At 44.9% G+C, this 16,802-nt stretch overlaps 1 protein-coding gene across 7 annotated transcripts in view; it reads right to left on the bottom strand.

The window, feature by feature from the left end:
• The window catches only part of LOC122556119 (TRAF2 and NCK-interacting protein kinase-like), a 264,784-nt gene extending 252,056 nt beyond the window's left edge, over positions 1–12,728 (bottom strand). For 2 of the 7 annotated variants that reach the window (XM_043702585.2, XM_043702587.2), the window contains exon 1: positions 12,366–12,722. In XM_043702585.2, coding sequence (XP_043558520.1) covers positions 12,366–12,422 — 57 coding nt within the window. In that variant the 5' untranslated portion in view covers positions 12,423–12,722. Of the gene's footprint in view, positions 1–12,365 lie in introns of all 7 variants that reach the window. The other 5 variants (XM_087993377.1, XM_087993378.1, XM_087993379.1 and 2 more) reach the window with 5 other exon arrangements.
• Between the last annotated feature and the right edge of the window lie 4,074 nt (positions 12,729–16,802).

Here is a 16,802-nt window from a genome sequence, read left to right as displayed (position 1 = left end):
TGGCCCCAGCACTGATCCTTGTGGCACACCTCTGGTCACAGGCCTCCAGTCTGAAAGGCAACCCTCCACCACAACTCTGTCTTCCACCTTAAAGCCAGTTCAATTGATCAAGATCTCTTTGTAATCTAAGGTAACCTTCTTCACTGTCCACTATGCCAACAATCTTTGTGTCACCATAAACTTACTAATCATGCCTTCAATATTTTTATCAAATTGATTTATATAAATGACAAACCTTGTGGTACGTCGCTGGTCACAAGCCTCCACTGTGAAAAACAATCCTCTGCCATTATCTTCTGTTGCCTATTGTAAAACCAATTTTGAATTCAATTGGCAAGCTCACCTTGAACCCCACGTGATCTAACTTCACTAATCAGCCTACTATGCGGAACTTTGCCATCGGCTTTACTAAAGTCCAAACAAACAATGACTACCGCTCTAACCTCATCAAATTTTTTGGTTACTTCCTCAAAAAACCCAATCACATTTGTGAGACATGATTTCCTCGCACAAAACTATTCTGACTATCCCTAATCATTCTTGCCTCTCCAAATGCATGTAAATCTTCTCTTTCAGAATCGATTCCAACAACTTACCCGCCACCGATGTCAGACTCACAGGTCTATAGTTTCCAGGCTTCTCCTTACATCCCTTCTTAAACAAAGGCAGAACATTAGCCAATCTCCAGTCATCCGACACTTCACCTGTAGTTATAGATGATACAAATGTTTCTGCAATGGGCCTGCAATTCTCTCCCTAACATCTCACATATGCCTGGGATAAAATAGATCAGATCCTGGAGATTTATCCACTTTTATATTTTCTAAGACCTCTAAAACTTCCTCTTCTGTAATGGGAACTGTTTTCAAAACATCAATATTTATTTCCCTGAGTTCTCTAGCGTTAATTTCTTTCTCCACAGTTAAAGCTGATATGAAATATTCATTTAATACCTCTCCTGTTTCCTGAGGTTCAACACAAAGATGACCTCTTTGATATTTAAGGGACCCTACTCTGTAGTTGACAGGACAGGTTGAGAGAATGATTAATAAAGCAGAGGGTATCCAAGGGTTTATTAATTGAAGCGTAGAGTGCAACAGCAAGGAGGTTATGGTAAACTTGAATTAGATCCTGGATTAGAGTGGTGCTGGAAAAGCACAGCAGTTCAGGCAGCATCCGAGGAGTAGGAAAATCGACGTTTCAGGCAAAAGCCCTTCATCAGGAATAGAGGCCTGCAGGGTGGGGAGATAAGTGAGAGGAGGGTGGGGGTTGGGAGAAAGTAGCAGAGAGTACAATAGGTGAGTGGGGGAGGGGTTGAAAGTGATAGGAAAGGGAGGAAAGGGTGGAGTGGATAGGTGGAAAGGAAGATAGGCAGGTAGGACAAGTCATGGGGACAGTGCTGACTTGGAAATTTGGAACTGGGGTGAGGTGGGGAAGGGGAAATGAGGAAACTGTTGAAGTCCACGTTGATGCCCTGGGGTTGAAGTGTTCCGAGGCGGAAGATGAGGCGTACTTCCTCCAGGCGTCGGGTGGTGAGGGAGCGGCGGTGAAGGAGGCCCAGGACCTCCATGTCCTCGGCTGAGTGGGAGGGGGAGTTGAAATGCTGGGCCACAGGGCGGTGTGGTTGATTGGTGTGGGTGTCTCGGAGATGTTCCCTAAAGCGCTCTGCTGGGAGGTGTCCAGTCTCCCCAATGTAGAGGAGACCGCATCGGGAGCAACGGATACAATAAATGATATTGGTGGATGTGCAGGTAAAACTTTGATGGATGTGGAAGGCTCCTTTAGGGCCTTGGATGTAGGTGAGGGGGGAGGGGTGGGCACATGTTTTGCAATTCCTGTGGTGCAGGGGAAGGTGCCAGGACGGGAAGGTGGGTTGTTGGAGGGCATGGACCTGACCAGGTAGTCACGGAGGGAACAGTCTTTGTGGAAGGTGGAAAGGTGTGGGGAAGGAAATATATCCCTGGTGGTGGGGTCCGTTTGGAGGTGGCGGAAATGTCGGCGGATGATTTGGTTTATGCGAAGGCTGGTAGGGTGGAAGGTGAGCACCAGGGGGGTTCTGTCCTTGTTACAATTGGAGGGGTGGGGTCTGAGGGCGGAGGTGCGGGATGTGGACGAGATGCATTGGAAGGCATCTTTAATCACGTGGGAAGGGAAATCATCCACTGACATTTCCGCCATCTCCAAACGGACGCCACCACCAGGGATATATTTCCCTCCCCACCCCTTTCCGCCTTCAGCAAAGACTGTTTCCTCCGTGACTACCTGTTTAGGTCCACGCCCTCCAACAACCCACCCTCCCATTCTGGCACCTTCCCCTGCCACTGCAAGAATTGCAAAATCTGTGCCCACACCTCCTCCCTCACCTCCACCCAAGGCTCAAAAGGAGCCTTCCACATCCATCAAAGTTTTACCTGCACATCCACCAGTATAATTTATTATATCCATTGCTCCCGATGTGGTCTCCTCTACACTGGGGAGACTGGACGCCTCCTAGCAGAGCGCTTTAGGGAACATCTCTGAGACACCAGCACCTATCAACCACACCGCCCTGTGGCCTGACATTTCAACTCCCCCTCCCACTCTGACGAGAACATGGAGGTCCTGGGCCTCCTTCACCGCCGCTCCCTCACCACCCGACACCTGGAGGAAGAACGCCTCATCTTCCGCCTCGGAACACTTCTACCCCAGGGCATCAATGTGGACTTCACCAGTTTCCTCATTTCCCCTTCCCCCACCTCACCCTAGTTCCAAACTTCCAGCTCAGCACTGTCCCTATGATTTGTCCTACCTGCCTATCTTCCTATCCACCTATCCACTCCACCCTCCTCTCTGACCTATCACCTCCATCCCCACCCCCATTCACCTATTGTACTCTATGCTACTTTCTCCCCACCCCCACCCTCCTCTCATTTATCTCCCCACCCTGCAGGCACTCGGCCTCTATTCCTGATGAAGGGCTTTTGCCCGAAACGTCGATTTTCCTGCTCTTCGGATGCTGCCTGAACTGCTGTGCTTTTCCAGCACCACTCTAATCCAGAATCTGGTTTCCAGCATCTGCAGTCATTGTTTTTACCTAAATTTGTATTAAATGCTAGTTTGGCTTCAGCTGAGTATTGGAGTCGAAAGGTGTGGCACTGGAAAAGCACAGCAGGCCAGGCAGCATTCAAGGAGCAGGAAAGTTGACGTTTTGGGCAGGATCCCTTGTCATGTGACTTGTCATATTGAATGAGGCATTCCTGCTGAAGGGCTTATGCTCAAAATGCCGACTCTCCGGCTCCTGATGCTGCCTGATCCACTGTGCTTTTCCAGCTCTGACTCTCCAGCATTTGCATTCCTCACTTTCTCCTGCCGCTGAAGTGTTCTTTAGGAGAGATGGGAAGACATTGGAGAAAGTGCAGAAGATGATTATGAGAATGGAATCAGGGATGGGGTATTTCTGTTATGAAGACAGATTGGAGAAAATGGGTCAGTTCTGCTTAAAGAAGAGGGATCTGATCGAAGTTTACAAAATCATGAAAGATCTGACCAAAGTAAATAAGGAGAAGATGTTCTCATTCTTATGGGAATTGAGAACGAGAAAACACAAATTTAAACTATTTAGCAACAGAACATGATTTGTAGATGCTGGTGTTGGACTGGGGTGTACAAAGTTAAAAATCACACAACACCAGGCTGTAGTCCAACAGGTTTAATTGGATGCACACTAGCTTTCGGAGCATCGCTCCTTCATCAGGTGGTTGTGGAGTACACAATTGTAAGACACAGAATTTATAGTAAAAGTTTACAGTGTGATGTTACTGAAATATATATAAATTGAAAAAGGCCTGGATTGTTTGTTAAGTCTCTCATATTTTGGAAAGAACTGAAACCAACAAGTTCATTCTAAAAGATGAGACACTTAACAAACAATTCAGGTCTTTTTTAATATATAATTTCAATTACTTCACACTGTAAACTTTTGCTGTAAATTCTGTGTCTTACGATCTTATACTGTTTCTCAGTATTCTCCTTGACAACACTGTCTTTTTCTGGGTGAATACTAACAAAAAGTATTCATTTAGCACTTCCCCTCTCTCCTCGGACTCCACGCACAACTTCCCAATACTATCCATGATTGGCCCTAATCTTTCTCTTTTATCCATGATATACTGAGAGAAAGCTTTAGGGTTTTCCTTGATCCTATTTGCTAATGACTTCTCATGTCCCCTCCTGGCTCTTCTTAGCTCTCTCTTTAGGTCTTTTCTGGATAACCTGTAACTCTCAAGTGTTCTAACTGTACTTTCATGTCTTCTTCCTCTTGACTTATTTAGTAAACCACAGCTCCCTTGCTCGACCACTTCCTCCCTACCTGACAGGTACATACGTAAGATTAGAGTGATGCTAGAAAAGCACAGAAGGTCAGGCAGCATCCAAGGAGCAGGAAAATCGACCTATTGGGTAAAAGCCTTCCACATCCATCAAAGTTTCACCTGCACTTCCACATATGTCAGTTATTGTATCCATTGCTTCTGACGCAGTCTCCTCTACATTGGGGAGACTGGATGCCTACTCGCAGAGTGCTTCAGAAAACGTCTCTGGGACACCTGCACCAATCAACTCCACCACCCCGTGGCCAAACATTTCACATGCAGCTCCTAGGCCTCCACTATCGCCACCCCCCTCACCACCCGATGCCTGGAGGAAGAACTCCTCATCTTCCACCTCAGGACTTTTCAACCTCAGGAAATCAATGTGGACTTCACCAGTTTCCTCATTTCCCCTTCCCCCCACCCCACCCCGCAACCTTCCAGCTCAGCACTGTCCTCATGACCTGTTCCATCTGTCAATCTCCCTTCCCACCTATGCGCTCCACCCTCCCCTCTGACTTATCACCTTCACCCCCACTTTCATCCATCTATTGCACTCTCAACTGCCTTCCCCCAGCCCCAGTCCCCTCCCATTTATCTCTCCATCCCCGAGGCTCCCTGCCTCAATCCTGATGAAAGGTTCCTGCCCAAAACGTAGATTTTCCTGCTCTTCGATGCTGCCTGACCTGCTGTGCTTTTCCAGCACCACTCTAATCTTGACTGATCTCCAGCATCTGCACTACTCACTTTCACCTCGGTATATACTTAACAAAGGCACACAGTAGTTGGTCCTTGAATAAGCTCCACATTTCAACTGTGCCCATCCCCTGTAGTTTCCTTCCCCATCCTATGCATCCTAAGTCTTGCCTAATCGCATCATAATTGCCCTTCCCCCAGCAATATCTGCAGTATATACCTATCCCCTTTCATTGCTAAAGTAAACATAACCAAACTGTGGTCACTATCACCAAAGTGCTCACTTGCCTCCAAATCTAACTCCTGAGCATTGATATGAGGAGAAACCTTTTCATGCAGTCAGGAACTAGGGTCTAGAAAAAACTGCCCTAGAATGTGCTGGAGATAGGTTTGATCTAGTTTCTAAAAGGAATTTGGTGGTAATTTGGAAAGGAACTATCTTAAAGTGAGAAGGCAGGAGAACAGCACTGGGTGAGGTGCTCATTTGGACAGCCAGTGTATACTCTACGGACTGAAAGGCACTCCCCACTGTGATTCTCTGCCTGCTGGTTAGGAGTGACCACATCTAATTTCTCCTTGTATAGGTTATGAAAGCTCACAAAATCATTCCCATTACACCAGGATGACTATCTGAAAGGAAGGTGGTCAAAAACAGAGAAGGAGCTTTCACGTTGCAGTCTGTCAGCATTTCAATCAGCCTGTGAGTACTTCATACTACACTACATGAATATAAGTGTGAAGACAGCAAGGCCCATTGCAACACATAGGTGAGACCAACTAATAAGGCACAGACCACAAGAACACCTGAGAGAGAGCAATCAGGAGTAGACCATTCGGCCTAAGGGTCTGCTCCATGATTCAATGCGATAATGACTAAATATGGGCTTGAACTTCACTTCCATGTCCATTCTCCAAGAGGTCAAAAATATTTCAAATTTTAAATGATGCATTTTAAAAAGCATTTTTAAATATTTAAAAATGTAAGGCCCAATACTAAATAATCATGAATGATACGACAGTGATTCTTGTGCATGTATCGTGGAGTAATAAGGCATTGAACTCGCAATCCAGAGGCTCAGGCTGATATTCGGGGGTGGGAGGAGGGGAGCACAGGTTCAAATCTCACAATGATAGCTGGCTATTAAATTAATGAACCTGGAATTATTAGTTTTAAAGTAGTGATGGAAAAGGACAGACCAGATCTAAAAGTTGAAGTTCTAAATTGGAGATATTAGGCAAGATCTCTCAAAAGCTGATTGGGCACAGATGTTCGCAGGTAAAGGGACGGCTGGAAAATAGGAAGCCTTCAGAAATGAAATAATAAGGGTCCAGAGAAAGTATATTCCTGTTAGGGTGAAAGGAAAGGCTGGTAGCTACAGGGAATGCTGGATGACTAAAGAAATTGAGGTTTTGCTAAAAAGAAGGAAGCATATGTCAGGTATAGACAGGATAGATCAAGTGAATCCTGAGAAGAGTATAAAGGCAGTAGGAGTATTCTTAAGAGGGAAATCAGGAGGACAAAAAGGGGATATGAGATAGCTTTGGCAAATAGAATTAAGGAGAATCCAAAGGGTTTTTACAAATACATTAAGGACAAAAGGGTAACTAGGGAGAGAATAGGGCCCCTCAAAGATCAGCAAGGCGGCCTTTGTGTGGAGCCGCAGGAGATGGGGGAGAAGCAAACTACTTATTTAGTATCAGTATTTACTGTAAAAAGGGACATGGAAGATATAGAATGCAGGGAAATAGATGGTGACATCTTGAACAATGTCCAAATTACAGACAAGGAAGTGCTGGATTTTTTGAAAGGCATAAAAGTGGATAAATCCCCAGGACCTGATCAGGTGTACCCTAGAACACTGTGGGAAGCTAGAGAAGTGATTGCTGGGCCTCTTACTGAGATATTTATATCATCGATAGTCACAGGTGAGGTGCCGGAAGACTGGAGGTTGGCTAGTGTGGTGCCACTGTTTGAGAAAGGTGGTAAGGACAAGCCAGGGAGTTATAGACCATTGAGCCTGATGTCAGTGGTGGGCAAGATGTTGGAGGGAATCCTGAGGGACAGGATGTACATGTAATTGGAAAGGCAAGGACTGATTAGGGATAGTCAACATGGCTTTGTGCATGGGAAATCATGTCTCACAAACTTGATTGAGTTTTTTGAAGTAGTAACAAAGAGGATTGATGAGGGCAGAACAGTGAGCATGATCTATATGGACTTCAGTAAGGCATTTGACTGGTTAGCAAGGTTAGATCTCATGGAATACAGGGAGAACTAGCCATTTGGATACAGAACTGGCTCAAAGGTAGAGGACGGAGGGTGGTGGTCGAGGGTTGTTTTTCAGACTGGAGGCCTGTGCCACAAAGATCAGTGCTGGGTCCACTACTTTTCATTATTTATATAAATGATTTGGATGTGAGCATGAGAGGTATAGTTAGTAAGTTTGCAGATGACACCAAAATTGAAGGTGTAGTGGACAGCGAAGAGGGTTACCTCAGATTACAACAGGATCTTGATCAGATGGACCAATGGGCTGAGAAGTGGCAGATGGAGTTTAATTTAGATAAATGTGAGGTGCTGCATTTTGTGAAAAAAAATCTCAGCAGGACACATACACTTAATGGTAAGGTCCTCGGGAGTGTTGCTGAACAAAGAGACCTTGTATTGCAGATTCATAGCTCCTTGAAAGTGGAGTCGCAAAGACAGGATAGTGAAGAAGGCATCTGATATGCTTTCCTGTCTTAGTCAGAGTATGGAGTACAGGAGTTGGGAAGTCATATTGTGGCTATACAGGACATTGGTTAGTCCACTGTTGGAATATTGCGTGCAATTCTGGTCTCCATGTTATTGGAAAGATGTTGTGAAACTTGAAAGAGCTCAGGAAAGATTTACAAGGATGTTGCCAGGGTTGGAGGATTTGAGCTATAGGGAGAGGTTTAATAGGCTCAGGCTGTTTTCCCTGGAGTGTCGGAGGCTGAGCGGTGACCTTATAGAGGTTTACAAAATCATGAGGGGCATGGATAGGATAAATACACAAAGTCTATTCCCTGGGGTGGGAGAGTCCAGAACTAGAGGGTTTGGTTTAGGATGAGAGGGGAAAGAATTAAAAGAGGCCTAAGGGGCAACCTTTTCACTCAGAGAGTGGTACGTGTATGGAATTAACTGACAGAGGAAGTGGTGGAGGCTGGTATAATTGCAATATTTGAAAGGCATCTGGATGGGTGTATGAATAGGAGGGATTTGGAAGGATATGGGCCGGGTGCTGGCAGGTGGGACAAGATTGGGTTGGGATATCTGGTCGGCATGGACGAGTTGGACCAAAGGGTCTGTTTCCATGCTGTACATCTCTATGACTCTATGAAAGCTAGTCTCAGTAATAGTGACCATGAAATTTCCATTGATTGTTATACAAAAAAAGTCCTCTCCGTTTTACTTTAGGAAAGGTTATCTGCCATTCCTGCCTGCACATCACTCCTGACACACAGCAAAGTGGCTGACTTTTAGCTGCCCTCTGAAATGCCGGAGCAGGCTGCTCTGTAGAGGCGTTATTTTTTTATTCATTCATGTGATGAGGGCATCGCTGGCCAGGCCAGCATATATTGCCCATCCCTAATTATCCAGGGGGCAGTTCAAAATCAACCACATTGTTGTGGGTCTGGAGTCACATGTAGGCCAGACCAGGTAAGAATGGCAGTTCCTTCCCCCAAAGTATATTAATGAAGCAGGCTGAGGAGTGGCAGATGGAGTTTAATTTAGATAAATGTGAGATGCTGCATTTTGGGAAAGCGAATCTTAGCAGGACTTATACACTTAATGGTAAGTCCTAGGAAGTTTTGCTGAACAAAGAAACCTTGGAGTGCAGGTTCATAGCTGCTGCTTGAAAGCGGAGTCGCAGGTAGATAGAATAGTGAAGGCAGCATTTGGTATGCTTTTCTTTATTGGTCAGAGAATGGAGTACAGGAGTTGGGAGGTCATGTTGCGGCTGTACAGGGCATTGGTTAGGCCACTGTTGGAATATTGTGCGCAATTCTGGTCTTCCTATTGGAAGGATGAAGTGAAATGTGAAAGGGTTCAGAAAAGATTTACAAGGATGTTGCCAGGGTTGGAGGATTTGAGCTATAGGGAGAGGTTGAATAGGCTGAGGCAGTTTTTCCTGGAGTGTCGGAGGCTGAGGGGTGACCTTATAGAGGTTTATAAAATCATGAGGGGCATGAATAGGATAAATAGACAAAGTCTCTTCCCTGGGGTGGGGGAGTCCAGAACTAGAGGGCATAGGGTGAGAGGGGAAAGATCTTCAAGGGACCTAAGGGGAAACTTTTTCATGCAGAGAGTGTATGGAATGAGCTGTCAGAGGGAGTGGTGGAGGCTGGTACAATTGCAACATTTAAAAGGCATCTGGATGGGTAAATGAATAGGAAGGGTTTGGAGGGATGTGGGCCGGGTGCTGGCAGGTGGGACTAGATTGGGTTGGGATATCTGGTTGATATGGACAGGTTGGACCAAAGGGTCTGTTTTCATGCTGTACATCTCTATGACTCTATCTATCATTACTGGATTAACAGTCCAGCAATAATATCACTAGGCTGTTACCTAGTGCTGGCTTTGCCAGTGTTACCTATTCAAAGAATAAATTAAAAATGAAGCGGTACAGAATTCTCAAATCACAGTCCTGTGACTAAATACATTTCTCCTCATCTCAGTTCCATACACCCGAGAATACACCCTGATGTAAAACATATCAGAATCCCTGCTGGTTTCTGAACCACAGGCCCTTTTCTTTCTTGGGGGGTGGGGGGAAAGGGGGAGAGTAAGATTTGGTTGTTGTTCTTTCCATGCAGAACACCTCATTGATTTGGAAGGAAGGGCAGGCAGGGACTCGCTCCCAGTAAAACAGATCCAGATTCCCGCTCCACCCAACACGATTAAGACAAGCTGGAACCAAACTCCAGCAGCTCCAACCCTGGAAGACAGTGGCCATGTAATTTTCACATTCCAAGGCAGAGCGACAGTATCAGATCTCAAACAGTACTCCTTGACATGACTGGTTTCTTTCAAACACACCGACATGGTTTGGCAATCAGAGAGGGGCTGCTCGACAATCAGCTTTCCCTTTCCATACTATCCCACCCACTCAACTCACTTGTGGCTAGTTTGTATTCAGCCAACTCCTCCACAAGTCAGAACACAGAAAGAGGCCATTCGGCCCGCACAGACGTGGTTGACAATTGCTCCCCTCCGTCCCTATATAAGCCAGTGGCTCCAATCTCGCCCATTTCCCTCACCCAATTCAACTCGGAATATTGAACTGCTAAACTAAACCGACCAACCTTCGGGTTGAGGATGACAATGACCTTGTGCATTTACATAGCATCATTCATGTACTACAAGGTGCTCATCGCGAAACAGATTTTGGGCCTGAGCTCCATAAGGAGACGTTGGGACATACAGCCTAAAGCTGGATGGAAGAAATTGGCTTTAATGATTGTTTCCGAGTGATTCTTTCAGGAGCGGTTTTCAGAACCTAGGGGTCATGCTGAAAACACACACTTCCCAAAGGTAGGGCGATGCAGTTCCTCAGGAGGCGAGAATTGGAAGGGGGCAGTGATCTCGGGCGGCCGGACTGAGCTTTCAGAGAGACGAGACGGTGGAAAGAAATGAAGACAAAGCAAGGATCCCTTCTTTTGGCAGAGTGTGACAGCTCGGCTGAAAGACTTCACAAATCCCCTGCTGTCAGTTTGCCAAGTTTGGCAGTGAATGGAGGGAGACAGCGCTTTGTGAGTTAACCCGTGCCACTTCTGCACTGGCTGCCTCACTTGTCCCGAGAAACCACACAAGCTGGAACTGGGAGAGAGGGCACTGAACCTGAAATCTCGACTTCTTCCCCCTCCCCCACCAGCATGCGCATTGACACGACAGTCTCTTTGAAAATGCCACAGAGCTGAATTGTTCAGACATGCTATAGCAAATCAAGAGACAATTAGCCAGAAAGCTCCTTCAGTGCTTTGGAACAAAGCCCTACATTACACTCCGAAGTGACTCCACAAGAGATTTCTTTTTGATAAACAAAGGGAATACCACCATTGCCAAATTCCACAACCAACCCCCCCTTCCCACCCCCCCCCCCCCGTGATTGTTAGTTTCCCCTCCTCATACTCTTCGCCACTCCAGCCCCGCTCCTTAGCACTCAGTCCAACTCGCTCCCCCCCCCCCCCCCCATTCCCATCCGTGCAGTCCCTCCCCCGTCTCCTCCTGGTCTTTTCTCCTGCCTTTCTCACCCAGGCACCGTTACACATGTACAATAACCAACATGGTTTGATAAGAGAGGTCATGACAGGTCGTTAAAAATATTCAGGACTCTCTCACTCACTCTTCTGACCAGATGCCCATTAGTGAAATGTCCCAAGTTTCGACAGGCTATTTTAGATTCACAACAGGAGTGATCGCGTTTTGTATCGAAACGATTCCTTCCCTTGGAAGAATTATGTTAATGAGCGCCTGTCGCTGATGACAGCTCCTATGGCTGTAGCCATTAACCAACAGAGGGTCCTGTACTTAGGATTCACATCGAGATGGAATCTCTCATCCGCAAGCTTTCCCTACAGGACCCTTTGAACACTACTTCCATACATGCGAATGCATTTTGTATATGTTGAATGAAACAGCACGATATCCCTGGCCCGGATCCTCTCCCATTATCCAGTTGTATTTTTTTCTCTCTCTGAGTTACTATAACAGCTGAGACTGCCCCATACCTGGTCTCTAACCAGCAATCTCAATTTCACGGAATGCTTGAAAATAAGCAGCAATTCATTTTCTGCAGAGAAAATTGAGGAAGCTTTTTTTTAACGGGAGACTCTGCAAAGGCATGTCGTGAAACACTGTCTAGATTTAAGAGCGCACACAAACACACACAAGGCAGCAAAATGCCTTCAAATTGATATAATTCACTGCGGGAATGAGAGAAGGTGGTGTGTGTGTGGGGGGAGGTGTAGTCGATGAATGAAAAAAAATCTAAACAGGTTCCATTTCACCCCATTCATTGTGACATTGCGTACAGTGAGCTTAATGGAGTGATGAGCTTAATACTGTACACATAAACACAAGCAGCTCGGTTTAAACGTGCTATTTATTCTATTGTTCTGCCAACTGGCTACAATTTTGAGACAGGGCAGGAAATATAGATTGTAACATCGCACATCTTTGTGACACACAGCTGCTACATCGATGTGTTGGAGATTGTGACAGTACTACGGAGGGAACAATTTATCTCCCGGAAGAAAGCAAGATCTGACACAAGGAGAGTTCTGATCTGGGTTACTTACCCTCAGAGCCGAGAGGTCGATTTCATCCAGGCTTCTCGCTGGAGAGTCGCTCGCCATGTTAATTTCACCCGAAAACTGACACAGCCAGGAGCTTAGTCCTTATCTCTCTCGCCTCTCTCTCTCTTCACTGCTGGGCTTTATAACGATTTAAAACATATCCTTCCGCTCAATGACAAACAATCAGCAGGACAGGTCTTTCACATGTGAAAAGAATAAGGGCAGAGGGGGAATGGTTTTAATTTGTCCTAATTTCTGGTGACACCACAGGAGGCAGAGAGTTAAATTACTGCAGTCCTATTCTGTGATGGGTCCTGTTCAGAACAACTGCTCTCTGCAAAGCGCCCACACAATATATAGCACACACACACACATCGAGCAGGCTCTGCAGAATCTGTCAATCACAGCATCCGGGGAGGAGACAAACAGCAACACGCCGGCTGGAAACCTACTTTGCTTTCAAGAAACTGCAACCAGTCTTGAAGAGCATATTATCGCTGCGAGGACAAGCAGTCTGGCCACAACAGCAAAAGCATTGGCATGGCAGGCCTCTTCCTTAAACAAGAATCGCTATTCAGGACCTTGCACTTCCCCCACTTGAAATGTCACGTTCCTGAAACACTTCACCCATCTGTTGCCGAGGCGAGGGCTAAATTCTGGGAGCAGGTTGCACGGGCAAGACTTGCAATTCCCCTGGGGGCTTGAGGGACGTGTAAGGTTATCAGCGGCAGGCAGCAATGTGAAGTTGAGGGTGCAGTGAGCGATAATCTTATTCACTGGCAGCATTGGAGTTGGCGAGAAGGGGCCAGGTGCTGATCCTGATTCCTATGTTCAGTCCCCGGACTTTGCGTTTTGATACAAATGAGTGAGTGGTTCGACCATTTCAGACGGCAATTATTGGTATTAGTCTGGAGCCACATGTAGGCCAGACCTGGTAAGGGTGGCAGATTTCCTTCTCTAAAGAACTCTAATGAGCCAGATGGGTTTTTATGACACTGACCACTGCCATGACATCATTACTGGGACGGGTGTTGTGTCCAGTTTTGTTAATTAAACTTAACTTTCACTCGCTACCATGATGAGATGTAAGCCTGTATCCTCAGTAGCTTGGCCTTTGCAAGTTGCATACGTCATCCTGACTTGGAACAATATCCCTGTTCCCTTGGAGTCACAGGGTCAAGAACCTAGGACTCAGTTCCCAAATGCATTCTGGCCGTCATCACAACAAGTGGACTGCAAGAAGGCAGCTCAATACCACCTTCCCAACTGAGTAACAAATGCTGGTGCAGCCAGCTGGCCTCACATCCCGTGAAATAATTTTTTTAATATAAAAGGCGGAACTAGATGAGATGTTTTAAGATGATAAAAAATGAGAATAAACCTAGAATTTGGCTGCCCACATCCTAATTCACACCAAGTACCTATTTTCAGAATTACATTGCTCAATATATATTCACAATGTCTCAATTACAAATGTTTATTCTTGTGCTAAATCCATCCATTGCCTCAACCCACCATATCCTTATTTCTTCTTTACTTGCATGGCCTCTGCACTCCTCCAATCCTGGTCTCTCCTACAGCCCCAATCATTCTTGGTCTGCCATTGATACCTGTCCTTTCAGTTGTCCAGGAGAGGGCAGGAAATGACCTAATAGCATTATTGCTGGACTGTTAATCCAGCGACTCAGGTAATGTTCTGGGGACCTGAGTTCAAATGTCACCATGGCAAATGGTGGAATTTGAATTCATTTTAAAAATTCTGGAATTAAGAGTTGAAAGATGACCATGACTACATGTGACTCCAGACCACCAGGCTAACTCTTAACTGGTTGACTCTTAACTGCCCTCTTGGATGGGCAATAAATGCTATCCTAGCCAGCCACACCCTCATCCCTTGAATGAATTATTAAAAGCTAAAGCCTCTGCAATTTTCTCCTAGACTTCTCTATCTCTTTCCCTCTCCTCCTTGGAGTAACTCCTTAAAATCTAACCTTTCAGACCTTAGAAATCCTTATGCAGCATTCATGTGAAGCAATTTGGGATATTCAACCAAATTAAAAATGCTATATAAATGCAAGCATTTTTGCACATTTTAATTAATGAACAGTCATATGAAGTTGTTGGATCAGGTGCAATACAAGCCTATGGTATGTCACATCAAAGGTCAATTGTACTCAATCCCTTTTTTTAACAATACCATTTGAAATTTATTTGCCTGCATTGATGTTGGAAATTGCCTCTGTAAATGGATCAGACGGCAATTTGACTCGGCTGTCAGTGTTGATACTGGTGTGTCTCCGCATCTGGTGTGGGGAAGTGGAAGTGTAATCATAAAATGAAGATTTGGCATAATTGGAACCCATTATGATTGTGAATGTAAGAATTTGGAATGGAAATGTTGACATGAAGGGTGCACAGACAGAAGAGTTTTAATAAACAGAAATAAGAAAAAGCTGCATTTCTAATATAGCTTTCATGACCTTAGGATGTCCCAAAGTGCCTAAAGAATCCTCGAAATAGAGTCACTGTTGTAATGTGAGAAAAGCACACAGCTAGATCCCACAATCAGCAAAGTTATATTAACATAATAATCTCCTTTCAATGGTGCCAACTGAAAGAGTAAAATTACCCTGGCAGATTGGAGAGAAAGCCTCTGCTCACTTTCAAAATAATAGGATTGAATTTTTTCATCCATCTGAAAGGTTAGGTGAAGCCTCAGTTTAACCTCTATAACTATATATTTACAAGCTTCCTTTTAATCTAAACACCTAGTGATTACAGAATCCAGTTCGTGAAAGACTGTTACAAATAAATCTCTAAAATGTAATCCTGTAAATGTTTCACCTGACAATCTTTGAATAAAATGATTTTTCTCAGTACAGTATAGAGTCATAAAGTCATACTACATGGAAACAACACCCTTCGGTTCAACTATTCCATGTTGACCAGATACCCAGCACTTGGCCCATATCGCTCTAAACCCTTTCTATTCATGTACCCATCCAGGTGCCTTTTAAATGTCTCCACCATTTTATCTGGCAGCCCATTCTATACAAGCACCACAGTCTGTGTGAAAAAGTTAGGTCTCTTTCAATACTTCCCCTCTCACCTTAAACCTGTACCTTCTAGTTTTGGACTCCCCCACCTTTGAGTATTCATCCTATACATGCCACTCATGATTTTATAAACCTTTATAAGGTCACCTCTCAGCCCCTGATGCTCCAGGGAAAACAGTCTCAGCCTTTTCAGCCTCTCCCTGTAGCTCAAACCCTCCAACCCAGGCAACATTTTTGTAAATCTTTTCTGAACGCTTTCAAGTTCAACAACATCTTTTCTGTAGCGGGGGAAGACTAGAATTGAATGCAGTATTCCAAAAGTGGCCTAACCAATGTCCTGTGCAGCTGCAATATGACCTCCCAACTCCTATATTGAATGTCCTGACCAATTAAGGCAAATGTACCCAATGACGTCGTCACTATCCTATCTACCTGTGACTCCACTTTCTAAGAACTATAAACCTGCACCCTAAGGTCTCTTTTTTTCAGTAACATTCCACAAGCCCCTATCATTAAGTGTATAAGTCCTGCTCTGATTTGCCTTATCAAAATGCAACATCTCACATTTATCTAAATGCAACTCCTCAGCCCCTCTGGTCAAAATCCTGTTGTCCCCTGAGATAACCTTCTTGTCTATTTACTACGCCATCAATTTTAGTGTCATCTGCAAACTTACTAACCATACCTCCTGCATTTATATCTAAATCATTTATATAAATGACAAAAAGCAGCGGAACCAGCACTGATCCTTGTGTCACACCGCTGGTCACAGACCTCCAGTCCTCCTCCCTCTGTCTCCTACCTTCAAACAATTTTGTATCCAAATGGTTAGCTCCCCTTGGATTCCAGGTGATCTAACCTTGCTAACCAGTCAACTATGCCGAAACCTGTCAAGCACATTTCTGAAGCCCATATAGACAACGTCCTTCATCCTTCTGCCTTCATCAATCTTCTTTGTTGTTTCTTCAAAAAACTCAGTTAATGAGACAATTTCCCACACACAAAGTCATGTTGACCAACTCTGATCAGTCCTTGCCTTTCCAAATAAGTGTAAATTCTGACTTTCAGAATTCCTTCTAACAACTTACCTACCATTGATATCAGGCTCACCGGTCTATAGTTCCCTGGCATTTCCTTACTACTTTTCTTAAATAGTGGCACAATGTTAGCTGACCTCCAGTCTTCCGGCACCTCACCCACAGCTGATACAATGTTTTACAAGAGGCACAGAACTCACTTCGAACACTCCCCACAAGGTTCTTAAATAGCCGTAATCAGATCCCGGAGATTTATCCAACTTTCTGTGCCTCCTCAACTGTAACATGGACACTTTTCAAAGTATCACTATTTATTTCTCTGAATTCTCCAGCTTCCATATCCTTCT

The sequence above is a fragment of the Chiloscyllium plagiosum genome, unplaced genomic scaffold (genome assembly GCF_037043375.1).
Source record: "Chiloscyllium plagiosum isolate Xiang-an unplaced genomic scaffold, Cpla_swu_hap1 HiC_scaffold_13, whole genome shotgun sequence".
NCBI classification, from domain to species: Eukaryota; Metazoa; Chordata; class Chondrichthyes; order Orectolobiformes; family Hemiscylliidae; genus Chiloscyllium; species Chiloscyllium plagiosum.
The sequence above is the reverse complement of the archived record's forward strand: the minus strand, read 5'-3'. Positions and strand labels throughout refer to the sequence as shown.